We start from the raw sequence: 14,450 nt of genomic DNA on the forward strand, positions 1-14,450 counted from the left end.
GATATTAACAAATACCACTTAACGTTACCATTTATAAGTTAAATGGAATTAGTCGACGACGATGCATAGCAGGTTGTTCCTATTAAACTTTGTGGCTATCATGTCTTGCCATATCCAAACATCAATTATTTAACGGCAAAAGTTGCTCTTTTTTTTAAATAAACTTCGTTCAAAAACTACTTAGAACACTGTCTAAGGCCGCATTGATAGGTATCTTTGCGTCTGCTGCCGTGTTGGATAAACAAAACTGCTTCAGTGTTGTCGCATAGACGTCATCATCGTCTTGCTGCCCCCTTCCCGTTCTGTGATTGGTTCCCTATTTCATGGGCAAAATTGGTCCATAGTTTCCATGCTAGATTTGCAGCATGAATACATTTGCACGTAAGGCAGCATGGGGAAACCCAGGCTACTGACCCTCCCAAAAAGCACTTGTTTTTGACCCATGTAACTTTAATAAATAAGGTTATAACACTAAAAATTACCATATTTTCCGGACTATACGTCACACTTTTTTCATAGTTTGGCTGGTCCTGCGACTTATGGTCAGGTGCGACTTATATGTCAAAATTAATTAATATAACAAAAAAACATTACCGTCTACAGCCACGAGAGTCTGCTCTATGCTGCTCCTGTATTTATGTAATTCAATGGATTAAGTGATGTGAAATGACTTCGGGAGCTTGGTTAACTTGATTTGGCTTGTCGTGTTAATTTAGCCTATTCAGCCTCTCAGGTATGTTCTGTAAGCTATTGTGTTACCTGAATAAATGTTAATGTTACGTTAACATGTACGGATACCTATTCAGCCTACTGTTCTGTGTGCCATTGTTTAGTTGAATAACTTGCCTTTCCAGATTAAATGTCTGTTCTTGGGCTTGGATTTTGTGAAATCATTTTCTAAATAAACGCAACGCATAGTTTAGTGTGACTCACTCCTCTTCAAAACACATTTTTGATTGATACTAGTCTACTTTATAAATTTCAAATATTCTTAAAGACAAGTAGCTAGTAGTAAAATAATTAGTAAAATCAGAACTAATAATCAAATTATGAGCAATAGCACAAATAAATACAACAGAACGAACATATAAATACAAGTGTTGTTCATTAATCTAACGATACAGACAATAAATGAAAGCAATCAAATGTAAAGTACTACATCATTTTTACTGTATAAATGAAATATATAGTTTAATCCTTATATACCGAAACAGATAAGAACAGTACAGTAAGTGTTGTTTTTCTTTGTTACTAACACTAGTTTAAGGCATATCTGGGGTGCTGTCGCATTTAGATCTAATGCATGGATCCAATATACTGTTACATCCATTTTATTTTTTGAACTATTAACATTTACATAACTATTATAATTATTACATAATTATATACATAATTATTACGCCACTTTAAGGTAATTTTGTGTAAACATGTCTGCTCAAAAATGTGTATTTGTGCATATATGCTCGCTGTCTTGAGATGTGGCTCTCTGGGTGCGTGCTTTGGATCTTCTTAAACCGCGCATGAGCAGCGCATTGAAATCTGTTTCATCTTCTTTGATCGAATATTTAAATTTGCAAATGCTTCAAAAAACTGCATCGTTCAAGCCATCGGCTATCCTGATTGTCGTGCCCTGATAAAGTGAAGTTTATCTGACTGCAGTGCAATAAAACCATGCCAACTGGTTTTAACTCATAATGAAGCGCTACTATTTAAATTTTATTACAGAATCAGAGAGATAAGCAAATGGTAGTTTATTAGATGTTTTAATATAAAGATAATGCACATTATTTAGCATTATTTAATATATAGTTATATATATTATACAAATGTAATAAATATGTTCAATGGATTAAAATAAAATATGATATCTTATAACAATAGCACACAAAAAAGAAAAAATTATAGTTGATAAATAACAGCTTTCATTAGAAAATACACAATAGAGAGGAAAAAAGATCTACTTCTCTCCTCCAAATGAAAGCATTCAAATCTAAGATATAATTTCCCTTATTATTCCAACAGCCTGCTGTTAAATGAACATATTGTTTTAATTATATTCTTGAGGAAAAGTACAATATCAGACTTATTTGCATAATGTATGCTGCAACTGTAAATACTGTGTAAAGGTAATAAAAGTAGCTATTAAACTCATTAGACCATATCACGCTAAACTCTTACATTTGGTTTATTAAAGAATCTACAGGTAAAGTCTTAATATTTTTGACATAATAAGGATGAATATTGCTTGGAGAAGACTGAATTCAATCTTGGGTCCACTTGAAGTGGTTTTATTTGCTGTTGTTGAAACCAAAAGAGTTGTGGTTCTAGTTGTTGCTGCAGTTGTAACTGTAACTAATAAAAACAAGCCAATTACATAAAACACAATATTGACAAAATCTTTCACAAATACAGTGATACGCTAGTTCAGATAAAGTGTTAGTTTTGTGTGTACTATCATTTATTTATGTAATTCTGGAGGCTATGATCTAGATTCACATATTTATAGTTGTATACAGTATACACCTGGTCAGCTTTTTAGACTTTGCATTGAAAAAAATTTTAATATAGAGAATAAAATAGAGTAGAAAATATATGTTAATTAATAATGTTATATGTAAAAACAAGAATAATACAAATAGAGAAAAACTTTAATGAAGAGAGGTACTGTAAAGCAGAAGACAAACTCTTAAAATAACACCTTTAAAGAAGGGGCAAGTTAAGCCAGTTAAGAAAATGTGAAACTTTGCTTTAATATCTGTTTGAAAATACTGTAAGATTTACCTGTAGTGTTGACTGCAATTGAGTTGGGAATTATTTTCAGCACATTGACTTCTCCTGTTTCTGTTGCGTTAATGAGAACATTTTTGATCTCTTGAGTGGTTGGTAGTTGGGATGTGTAGTTGAAAGCTAGTTGGTTTGAACTGATAATTGACCCAGCCCTGTAATATGTTACACAGTGTCATACAGGATTATTTTTGTGCATGTTACAAATAAATTGATAAATAGATTATTTAAAAAGTACTATTTAGTATGTTTCACTTCCTGGTGTCCCCGTAAACCATGTTTATAGCATAATAAACATGTCATCATACACTATTCATGTCACCGTAAACCACATATACCCCCCCCACACACACACATTGCAATGTTCTGTATTTACCTGAAGCTCAAGACAATCAATCTTATGAAGGATGAAGGGTACTTTCTTCTAAAGAGTGGTTCAAGCTGCAACAAAAACCATTTACAGTCACTAAAAAATATGGTAATGTAAAGTATATGCATTTATAAATTGATAATTGTTGTCCCTTCTTTTAAAGGAATAGTTCACCCAAAAAAGATGGATGCTTTTATGATAGATGTATGAGCTTTGGCATGTTGGGAGATATATATGGACATAAAGTGACAATTTTATAAAAATGGGATAAAGGGTAGGTTTGTCTTGTATGAGAGTGTTGATGTTGGGTGAGCTAATCCTTTAACTATTTAAGTAAGATCTCATCAGTACCTCTCTTATGAACTAAGCGAAAATCGACTTACCGTTTCCCTCTGAAGCTTTACTCTTGCCTTAAAGCCTTCAGAGTTTGAATCCGAGAGATCAATTGTAAATGTTTCATTTGAACTAAACTCCAGCTCTGTCAACACCAGAGCTCCTGCTGCAGTAGTACTTGTAGTTGCTTTAGTTATGGTGAATGTGGTTGTTTTAGATTTTGTGACTGCTGCAATAGTAGTTGTATTTGCTTTAGTTGTGTTGGATGTTGTTGTTTTAGATTTTGTGGCTGCTGCAATAGTAGTTGTATTTGCTTTAGTTGTGTTGGATGTTGTTGTTTTAGGTTTTGTGGCTGCTGCAGTAGTAGTAGTTGCATTTGCTTTAGTTGTGTTGGATGTTGTTGTTCTAGATTTTGTGACTGATGCAGTAGTAGTTGCATTTGCTTTAGTTGTGTTGGATGTTGTTGTTCTAGATTTTGTGACTGATGCAGTAGTAGTTGCATTTGCTTTAGTTGTGTTGGATGTTGTTGTTCTAGATTTTGTGACTGATGCAGTAGTAGTTGTATTTGCTTTAGTTGTGTTGGATGTTTTTGTTGCTATTGATGTTTTGGCTGCACTGACAGTTGAAGACGAAAGGGGAATTACTGACTTATGAGTTGTTGCTGTTGTTTGTGGCACTGCAGTAGTGATGTGGCTTAATCTGGCTGTTGAGGGTCCTGATGTTTTTGAAGTTGTTGGTGTGGTGATTATTCCAGCTGTGTTAACTGTGGTGCTTTTAAAAGCAGATGAAGAAGTGGTTGAAGCAACAGTAACGACTGTTAATTGTGGGGATGTTGTGGTTTCACCTCTATTGGTGGTGGATGTTTCAGCCACATTTGTTGTGATGATTGAGGTTGGTGGTGTAGATGTTGCAGCTGTATTAACAGTTAAACTCTGAAAGGTTGAAGAAGGAGCTGTTGATGCAAAGTTAGACACTGTTGATTGTGGTGCTGTTGAGGTATCATCTCCGTTAGTGGTGGATGTTCCAGTGGCATAAGTTGTAGTGATTGAAGATGGTGTTGTAGATGTTGCTGGTGTACTAACAGTTGAACTTTTAAAGGCAGTTGAAAAGTGAGCAGTTGATGTAAAAGGAGACCCTGTTGATTGTGTTCCTGTTGTTGTATCATCTTTATTTATGGTGGATGTTCCAGTGGCATACGTTGTGGTTATTGAGGATGGTGTTGTAGATGTTGCAGCTGTATTAAAAGTTGAACTTTCAACAGTTGTGGAAGAGAAATCAGTTGATCCAAATGTGGACACTGTTGATTGTGGTGCTGTTGAGGTATAATCTCCATTAGTGGGAGATGTTCCAGTAGCATAAGTTGTAGTGATTGAAAATTGTGTTGTAGATGTTGCAGTTGTGTTAAAAGTTGAACCTTCAAAGGTTGTTGAAGAGGGAACAGTTGATTCAAAGGTAGACACTGTTGATTGTGGTGCTGTTGTAGTATCATCTCCATTGGTGGTAGATGTTCCAGTGGCATAAGTTGTGGTTATTAAGGATGGTGTTGTAGATGTTGCAGTTGTACTAAAAGTTGAACCTTCAAAGGTTGTTGAAGAGGGAGCAGTTGATGTAAATGGAGACACTGTTGATTGTGGTGCTGTTGTGGTATCAACTCCATTAGTGGTGGATGTTCCAGTGCCATACGTTGTGGTTATTGAGGATGGTGTTATAGATGTTGCAGCTGTAGTAACAGTTGAACTTTCAAAGGCTTTTGAAGAGGGAACAGTTGATGCAAAGTTAGACACTGTTGATTGTGGTGCTGTTGTTGTATCATCTCCATTAGTGGTGGATGTTTCAGTGGCATACTCTGTGGTTTCTGAAGAGGATGTTGTAAATGTTACAGCTGAACTAACTGTTGAAATTTTTAATTGAGTTGAAAATGGAGCAGATGATGCAAAGGTAGACTCTGTTGAGTGTGGTTCTGTTGTGGTATCAACTCCATTAGTGATGGATGTTTCAGTGGCATAAGTTGTGGTTACTGAAGAGGGTGTTGTAGATGTTAAAGCTGTTGTAACAGTTGAACTTTCAAAGGGAGTTGAAGAGGGGGCAATTGAAGTCAAGGTAGACACTGTTGATTGTGGTGCTATGGTGGTAGCAGTTGTTTTACTGGTGGAAGTTTCACCAGCAATGGTTGGGGTAATTGAGGATGATGTTGAAAATGTTGCAGCTGTACTTAGAGTTGAACTTTCAAAGACTGTTGAAGAGGGAGCAGTTGATGCAAAGGTAGACACTGTTAATTGTGGTGCTGTTGTGGTATCATCTCCATTAGTGGTGGATGTTCCAGTTGCATTTGTTGTGGTTTTTGAGGATGGTATTTTAGATGTTGCAGCTGTACTAAAAGTTGAACTTTTAAATCCAGTTGAAGAGGGAGCAGTTGATAAAAAGATAGACTCTGTTGAGTGTGGTGCTGTTGTGGTATCAACTCCATTAGTTGTGGATGTTCCAGTGGCATATGTTGTGGTTATTGAAGATGCTGTTGTAGATGTTGCAGCTATAGTAAAAGTTGAACTTTCAAATCCAGTTGAAGAGGGAGCAGTTGATGAAAAGGTAGACCCTGTTACGTGTGGCACTGTTGTGGTATCAACTCCATTAGTGGTAGATGTTCCAGTGGCGTAAGTTGTGGTTACTGAAGAGGGTGTTATAGATGTTACAGTTGTAGTAACAGTTGAACTTTCAAAGAGAGTTGAAGACGGAGCAGTTGATGAAAAGGTAGACTCTGTTGAGTGTGGTTCTGTTGTGGTATCAACTCCATTAGTGGTGGATGTTTCAGCTGCATTAGTTGTGGTTACCAAGGATGTTGTTGAAGATGTTTCAGCTAAACTTACAGTTGAACTTTTAAAGTGAGTTGAAGAGGGAGCAGTTGATGAAAAGGTAAACCCTGTTGATTGTGGCGCTGTTGAGTTATCACCTACATTAGTCGTGGATGTTCCAGTGGCATAAGTTGTGGTTACTGAAGAGGGTGTTGTAGATGTTACAGCTGTTGTAACAGTTGAACTTTCAAAGGGAGTTGAAGAGGGGGCAATTGAAGTCAAGGTAGACGATGTTGATTGTGGTGCTATGGTGGTAGCAGCTGTTTTACTGGTGGAAGTTTCACCAGCAATGGTTGTGGTGATTGAAGATGCTGTTGTAGATGTTGCAGCTGTAGTAAAAGTTGAACTTTCAAATCCAGTTGAAGAGGGAGCAGTTGATGAAAAGTTATTCCCTGTTAAGTGTGGCACTGTTGTGGTATCAACTCCATTAGTGGTGGATGTTCCAGTGGCATAAGTTGTGGCTGCTGAAGAAGGTGTTGTAGATGTTTCAGCTGTAGTAACAGTTGAACTTTCAAATAAAGTTGAAGAGGGAGCAATTGATGAAAAGGTATTCCCTGTTAAGTTTGGTGCTGTTGTGGTATCAACTCCATTAGCTGTGGATATTCCAGCGGCATTAGTTGTGGTTATTATGGATGGGGTTGTAGATAGTTTAGGTGTACTACCAAAGGTAGTTAAAGAGGGAGAAGTTGATGCAAAGGTAGACACTGTTGATTGTGCCGCTGTTTTGGTATCAACTCCATTAGTGGTGGATGTTCCAGTGGAATATGTTGTGGTTATTGAAGGTGGTGTTGTAGATGTTGCAGCTGTCCTAAAAGTTGAACTTTCAAATCCAGTTGAAGAGGGAGCAGTAGATGAAAAAGTAGACCCTGTTAAGTGTGGCACTGTTGTGGAATCAACTCCATTAATGGTGGATGTTCCAGTGGCATAAGTTGTGGTTATTGTGGATGGTGTTGTAGATGTTTCAGCTGTACTCCCAAAGGTTGTTGAAGAAGGAGCCGTTGATGCAAAGGTAGACATCGTTGATTGTGCCGCTGTTGTGGTATCAACTTCATTAGTGGTGGATGTTCCAGCGGCATTAGTTGTGGTTACTGAAGAGGGTGTTTTAGATGTTACAGCTGTAGTAACAGTTGTTCTTCCAAAGAGAGTTGAAGAGGGAGCAGTTGATGAAAAGGTAGACCCTGTTGAGTATGGTGCTGTTGTGGTATCAACTCCATTAGTGGTGGATGTTCCAGCTGCATTGGTTGTGGTTATCAAGGATGATGTTGAAGTTGTTTCAGCTGTACTAACAGTAGAACTTCCAAATGGAATTGAAGAGGGAGCAGTTGATGAAAAGGTAGACACTGTTGAGTGTGGTGCTGTTGTGGTATCAACTACATTAGTGGTGGATGTTCCAGTGGCATAGGTTGTGGTTACTGAAGAGGGTGTTGTAGATGTTACAGCTGTAGTAACAGTTGATCTTCCAAAGGCAGTTGAAGAGGGAGCAGTTGATGAAAAGGTAGACTCTGTTGAGTGTGGTGCTGTTGTAGTATCAACTCCATTAGTGGTGGATGTTCCAGCGGCATTGGTTGTGGTTACCAAGGATGATGTTGAAGTTGTTTCAGCTGTACTAATAGTTGAACTTCCAAATGGAGTTGAAGAGGGAGCAGTTGATGAAAAGGTAGACACTGTTGAGTGTGGTGCTGTTGTGGTATCAACTACATTAGTGGTGGATGTTCCAGTGGCATAAGTTGTGGTTACTGAAGAGGGTGTTGTAGATGTTACAGCTGTAGTAACAGTTGTTCTTCCAAAGAGAGTTGAAGAGGGAGCAGTTGATGAAAAGGTAGACCCTGTTGAGTATGGTGCTGTTGTGGTAACAACTCCATTAGTGGTGGATGTTCCAGCTGCATTGGTTGTGGTTATCAAGGATGATGTTGAAGTTGTTTCAGCTGTACTAACAGTAGAACTTCCAAATGGAATTGAAGAGGGAGCAGTTGATGAAAAGGTAGACTCTGTTGAGTGTGGTGCTGTTGTGGTATCAACTACATTAGTGGTGGATGTTCCAGTGGCATAGGTTGTGGTTACTGAAGAGGGTGTTGTAGATGTTACAGCTGTAGTAACAGTTGATCTTCCAAAGGCAGTTGAAGAGGGAGCAGTTGATGAAAAGGTAGACTCTGTTGAGTGTGGTGCTGTTGTAGTATCAACTCCATTAGTGGTGGATGTTCCAGCGGCATTGGTTGTGGTTACCAAGGATGATGTTGAAGTTGTTTCAGCTGTACTAATAGTTGAACTTCCAAATGGAGTTGAAGAGGGAGCAGTTGATGAAAAGGTAGACACTGTTGAGTGTGGTGCTGTTGTGGTATCAACTACATTAGTGGTGGATGTTCCAGTGGCATAAGTTGTGGTTACTGAAGAGGGTGTTGTAGATGTTACAGCTGTAGTAACAGCTGAACTTTCAATGGGAGTTGAAGAGGGAGCAGTTGATGAAAAGGTAGACCCTGTTGAGTGTGGTGCTGTTGTGGTACCAACTCCATTAGTGGTGGATGTTTCAGCGGCATTAGTTGTGGTCACCAAGGATGATTTTGAAGATGTTTCAGCTGTACTAACAGTTGAACTTTTAAAGTGAGTTGAAGAGGGAGCAGTTGATGAAAAGGTAGACCCTGTTAAGTGTGGCACTGTTGTGGTATCATCTCCATTAATGGTGGATGTTCCAGTGGAATAAGTTATTGTGGATGGTGTTGTAGATGTTTCATCTGTACTCCCAAAGGTTGTTGAAGAGGGAGCAGTTGATGCAAAGGTAGACACAGTTGATTGTGCCGCTGTTGTTGTATCAACTTCATTAGTGGTGGATGTTCCAGCGGCATTAGTTGTGGTTACTGAAGAGGGTGTTTTAGATGTTAAAGCTGTAGTAACAGTTGATCTCCCAAAGGGAGTTGAAGAGGGAGCAGTTGATGAAAAGATGGACTCTGTTGAGTGTGGTGCTGTTGTGGTATCAACTCCATTAGTGGTGGATGTTCCAGCGGCATTGGTTGTGGTTACCAAGGATGATGTTGAAGTTGTTTCAGCTGTAGCAACAGTTGATCTCCCAAAGGGAGTTGAAGAGGGAGCAGATGATGAAAAGGTAGACTCTGTTGAGTGTGATCCTGTTGTGGTATCAACTACATTAGTGGTAAATGTTCCAGTGGCATAAGTTGTGGTTTCTGAAGAAGATGTTTTAGATGTTAACGCTGTTGTAACAGTTGAACTTCCAATGGGAGTTGACGACGGATCAGTTGATGGAAAGCTAGACACTGTTGATTGTGTTGATGTTGTGGTATCAACTCCATTAGTGGTGGATGTTCCAGCGGCATTAGTTGTGGTTACCAAGGATGATGTTGAGGATGTTTCAGCTGTACTAACAGTTGAACTTTTAAAGTGAGTTGAAGAGGGAGCAGCTGATGAAAAGGTAGACCCTGTTGATTGTGGCGCTGTTGTGGTACCAACTCCATTAGTGGTGGATGTTTCAGCGGCATACGTTGTGGTTACTGAAGTGGATGTTTTAGATGTTAAAGCTGGTGTAACAGTTGATCTTCCAATGGGAGTTGACGAGGGAGCAGTTGATGGAAAGCTAGACACTGTTGATTGTGGTGATGTTGTGGTATCAACTCCATTAGTGGTGGATGTTCCAGCGGTATTAGTTGTGGTTACCAAGGATGATGTTGAAGATGTTTCAGCTGTACTAATAGTTGAACTTCCAAATGGAGTTGAAGAGGAAGCAGTTGATGAAAAGGTAGACACTGTTGAGTGTGGTGCTGTTGTGGTATCAACTACATAAGTGGTGGATGTTCCAGTGGCATAAGTTGTTGTTACTGAAGAGGGTGTTGTAGATGTTACAGCTGTAGTAACAGCTGAACTTTCAATGGGAGTTGACGAGGGGGCAGTTGATGAAAAGGTAGACCCTGTTGATTGTGGTGCTGTTGTGGTACCAACTCCATTAGTGGTGGATGTTTCAGCGGCATTAGTTGTGGTTACCAAGGATGTTGTTGAAGATGTTTCAGCTGTACTAACAGTTGAACTTTTAAAGTGAGTTGAAGAGGGAGCTGTTGGTGAAAAGGTAGACTCTGTTGAGTGTGGAGCTGTTTTGGTATCAACTCTATTAGTGGTGGATATTCCAGTGGCATATGTTGTTGTTACTGAAGAGGGTGTTGTAGATGTTACAGCTGTAGTAACAGCTGACCTTTCAATGGGAGTTGACGACGGAGCAGTTGATGGAAAACTAGACATTGTTGATTGTGGTGTTGTTGTGGTATCTCTATTAGTGGTTGATGTTTCAGCTGCATTAGTTGTGGGTACCAAGGATGATGTTGAAGATGTTTCAGCTGTACTAACAGTTGAACTTTTAAAGTGAGTTGAAGAGGGAGCAGTTGATGAAAAAGTAGACCCTGTTGATTGTGGCGCTGTTGTGGTACCAACTCCATTAGTGGTGGATGTTCCAGCGGTATTAGTTGTGGTTACCAAGGATGATGTTGAAGATGTTTCAGCTGTACTAATAGTTGAACTTCCAAATGGAGTTGAAGTGGGAGCAGTTGATGAAAAGGTAGACCCTGTTGATTGTGGTGCTGTTGTGGTACCAACTCCATTAGTGGTGGATGTTTCAGCGGCATTAGTTGTGGTTACCAAGGATGATGTTGAAGATGTTTCAGCTGTACTAATAGTTGAACTTCCAAATGGAGTTGAAGAGGGAGCAGTTGATGAAAAGGTAGACCCTGTTGATTGTGGTGCTGTTGTGGTACCAACTCCATTAGTGGTGGATGTTTCAGCGGCATTAGTTGTGGTTACCAAGGATGTTGTTGAAGATGTTTCAGCTGTACTAACAGTTGAACTTTTAAAGTGAGTTGAAGAGGGAGCAGTTACTGTAGTAACAGCTGACCTTTCAATGGGAGTTGACGACGGAGCAGTTGATGGAAAACTAGATACTGTTGATTGTGGTGCTGTTGTGGTATCTCCATTAGTGGTGGATGTTTCAGCTGCATTAGTTGTGGTTACCAAGGATGATGTTGAAGATGTTTCAGCTAAACTAACAGTTGAACTTTCAAAGAGAGTTGAAGAGGGAGCAGTTGATGAAAAGGTAGACTCTGTTGAGTGTGGTGCTGTTGTGGTATCAACTCCATTAGTGGTGGAAGTTCTAGCTGAATCAATTTTAGCAGTTGAGGGTCCCATTGTTGAGGATGTTTCAGCTGTATTAACAGTTGAACTTTCAAATGTAGATGAAGAAAGAGTGGTTGAATCAAAAGTGGAAGATGCTGTTGTGATAACTGCTTCACTAGTACTGAATGTTCCAGCAAGAGTTGTTGAGATACCAGTTGCTGGTTCGGCAGTAGAGGTTTCCATTGTAATTGCTGTTATAGAAAATAAAAATAATTGTGATGGGACCTTATGACAACCATGAAAAACAACATTTAACATATAATTAACATGTCTTCAATTAATAATCAACATTTTGTTAAATTGTAATTATTCTGTTTAACAGACCTACCTGTACCATTAACTGCGATAGAATCAGCACTTATGTTCAGTGAATCCAGAGTTGCAGTTGAACTCAGTAAAGTATCTGCAACATCAGTAGTTGATGGTATAGCCATTGATGCCTCAAAAACAAGGTCTACATCAGTAATGACTGACCCAGATCTGTTAAATATTTTTAGAAATTGTTTAGAGACAATTTGCCAATTCACTCTCTCAAACAAATTCACACAAACATTATATACAGAATAACTAATAATTGATTATTATGTGTATACAAAATATTCTGTTTTTACCTGAATCCTATGACAATCAGTCTTCTGAAAGAGGCATACTTGGCTTTGTAAAGGGGTTCAATCTGTAACAAAATAATGACAGCTATGACAAACCTTCAAGTATTTATAACTGAATGTAATTGTTGTGTGTTTATTTAAGGACAGTGATTTTAGATTGTATTCAGAAAGTTAGACTTTAACTCACTTTGCTTCTAACAAGATAAGCCCTGGATATGAAAACCAAAGAATTTGAATAACTGAGTTCACTTGTAAATGTGTCCAAAGAGCGAAACTCCAATCTTGTAAAAACCTCAGGTTTTGCAGTAGTTGTGGATGACATTTCAGTTGTACTACCTTTTGAGAATTCTGTCTTTAAAGGTGATGAGGCACCTGGTGTTGTGAATGATTTCACTGTGGTTGTACTTTTTATATCAGTTGAAGTAATTGTGGGAATTGTTGTTTGTGGTGGTGTTGCGGAAACTCCTGCAGAAGTGGAGGTGGAAATCTCTGTAGTACTTTTGGTTACTGCTGTTAGCGGAGCTTTTGTGGAAACTCCTGCATTAGTAGAAGTGGTAATTTTTGGAGTGGTTGTAGTAGCTGTTATTTGTGGTGCTAATGTGGTAACTCCTGCATTAGTAGAAGTGGTAATCTTTGGAGTGATTATAGTAACTGTTGTTTCTGGCACTGTTGTTGTAGCTCCTGGGTCAGTGGAAGTAAAACTCTCTGGAGTAATTGTAGTAACTGTTGTTTGTGGTGCTGATGTGGAAACCTCTGCAGTGATTGTAGAAACTGTTGTTTCTGGCACTGTTGTGGTAGCTCCTACATTAGTCGAAGTAAAAATCTCTGGAGTAATTGTAGTAACTGTTGTTTGTGATGCTGATGTGGAAATCTTTGATATGATTGTAGTAAATGTTGTTTGTGGTGCTGATGTGGAAATCTTTGGTATGATTGTAGTAAATGTTGTTTGTGGTGCTGATGAGGAAATCTTTGGTATGATTGTAGTAACTGTTGTTTGTGGTGCTGATGTGGAAATCTCTGGCATGATTGTAGTAGCTGTTGTTTGTGGTGCTGATGTGGAAATCTTTGGTATGATTGTAGTAAATGTTGTCTGTGGTGCTAATGAGGAAATCTTTGGTATTATTGTAGTAACTGTTGTTTGTGGTGCTGATGTGGAAATTTCTGGAGTGATTGTAGAAACGGTTGGTTCTGGTGCTGTTGTGGTAGCACCTACATCAGTGGAAGTAAAAATCTCTGGAGTAATTGTAGTAACTGTTGTTTGTGGTGCTGATGTGGAAATCTTTGGTATGATTGTAGTAAATGTTGTTTGTGGCGCTGATGTGGACATTTTTGGTATGATTGTAGTAAATGTTGTTTGTGGTGCTGATGTGGTAATCTTTGGTATGATTGTAGTAAATGTTGTTTGTGGTGCAGATGTGGAAATCTTTGGTATGATTGTAGTAAATGTTGTTTGTGGTGCTGATGTTGAAATCTTTGGAATGATTGTAGTAAATGTTGTTTGTGGTGCTGATGTGGAAATCTTTGGTATGATTGTAGTAAATGTTGTTTGTGGTGCTGATGTGGAAATCTTTGGTATGATTGTAGTAAATGTTGTTTGTGGTGCTGATGTGGAAATCTTTGGTATGATTGTAGTAAATGTTGTTTGTGGTGCTGATGTGGAAATCTTTGGTATGATTGTAGTAAATGTTGTTTGTGGTGCTGATGTGGAAATCTTTGGTATAATTGTAGTAAATGTTGTTTGTGGTGCTGATGAGGAAATCTTTGGAATTATTGTAGTAAATGTTGTTTGTGGTGTTGATGTGGAAATCTTTGGTATGATTGTAGTAAATGTTGTTTGTGGTGCTGATGTGGAAATCTTTGGTATGATTGTAGTAAATGTTGTTTGTGGTGTTGATGTGGAAATCTTTGGTATGATTGTAGTAAATGTTGTTTGTGGTGCTGGTGTGGAAATCTTTGGTATGATTGTAGTAAATGTTGTTTGTGGTGCTGATGTGGAAATCTTTGGTATGATTGTAGTAAATGTTGTTTGTGGTGCTGTTGTGGTAGCTCCTACATCAGTTGAAGTAAAAATCTCTGGTATGATTGTAGTAACTGTTGTTTCTGGCACTGTTGTGGTAGCTCCTACATCAGTGGAAGTAAAAATCTCTGGAGTAATTGTAGTAACTGTTGTTTGTGGTGCTGATGTGGAAATCTCTGGTATGATTGTAGTATCTGTTGTTTGTGGTGCTGATGTGGAAATCTTTGGTATGATTGTAGTAAATGTTGTTTGTGGTGCTGATGTGGAAATCTCTGGCATGATTGTAGTAGCTGTTGTTTGTGGTGCTGATGTGGAAATCTTTGGTA

General features: G+C 38.4%; 1 protein-coding gene and 1 long non-coding RNA gene across 2 annotated transcripts; both read right to left on the reverse strand.

Moving 5' to 3' along the window:
- Positions 1 to 1,900: 1,900 nt before the first annotated feature.
- LOC135786266 (uncharacterized) lies at positions 1,901 to 11,933 on the reverse strand. Its single transcript, XM_065295911.2, has 5 exons — positions 11,828 to 11,933; positions 3,538 to 11,690; positions 3,161 to 3,225; positions 2,782 to 2,939; positions 1,901 to 2,352 (listed from the first exon to the last, which is right to left on the reverse strand). Exons 1-5 carry the CDS (start codon positions 11,931 to 11,933, stop codon positions 2,198 to 2,200), a joined length of 8,637 nt encoding a protein of 2,878 aa, XP_065151983.2. The 3' UTR covers positions 1,901 to 2,197.
- A 4-nt stretch (positions 11,934 to 11,937) lies between these two features.
- Positions 11,938 to 13,015, reverse strand: LOC141282028 (uncharacterized). The gene is made up of 3 exons (XR_012336547.1): positions 12,295 to 13,015; positions 12,111 to 12,172; positions 11,938 to 11,979 (listed from the first exon to the last, which is right to left on the reverse strand). It is a non-coding gene; the product is annotated as an uncharacterized lncRNA (long non-coding RNA).
- Between the last annotated feature and the right edge of the window lie 1,435 nt (positions 13,016 to 14,450).

This window comes from Paramisgurnus dabryanus, chromosome 4, assembly GCF_030506205.2.
Source record: "Paramisgurnus dabryanus chromosome 4, PD_genome_1.1, whole genome shotgun sequence".
NCBI lineage: Eukaryota > Metazoa > Chordata > Actinopteri > Cypriniformes > Cobitidae > Paramisgurnus > Paramisgurnus dabryanus.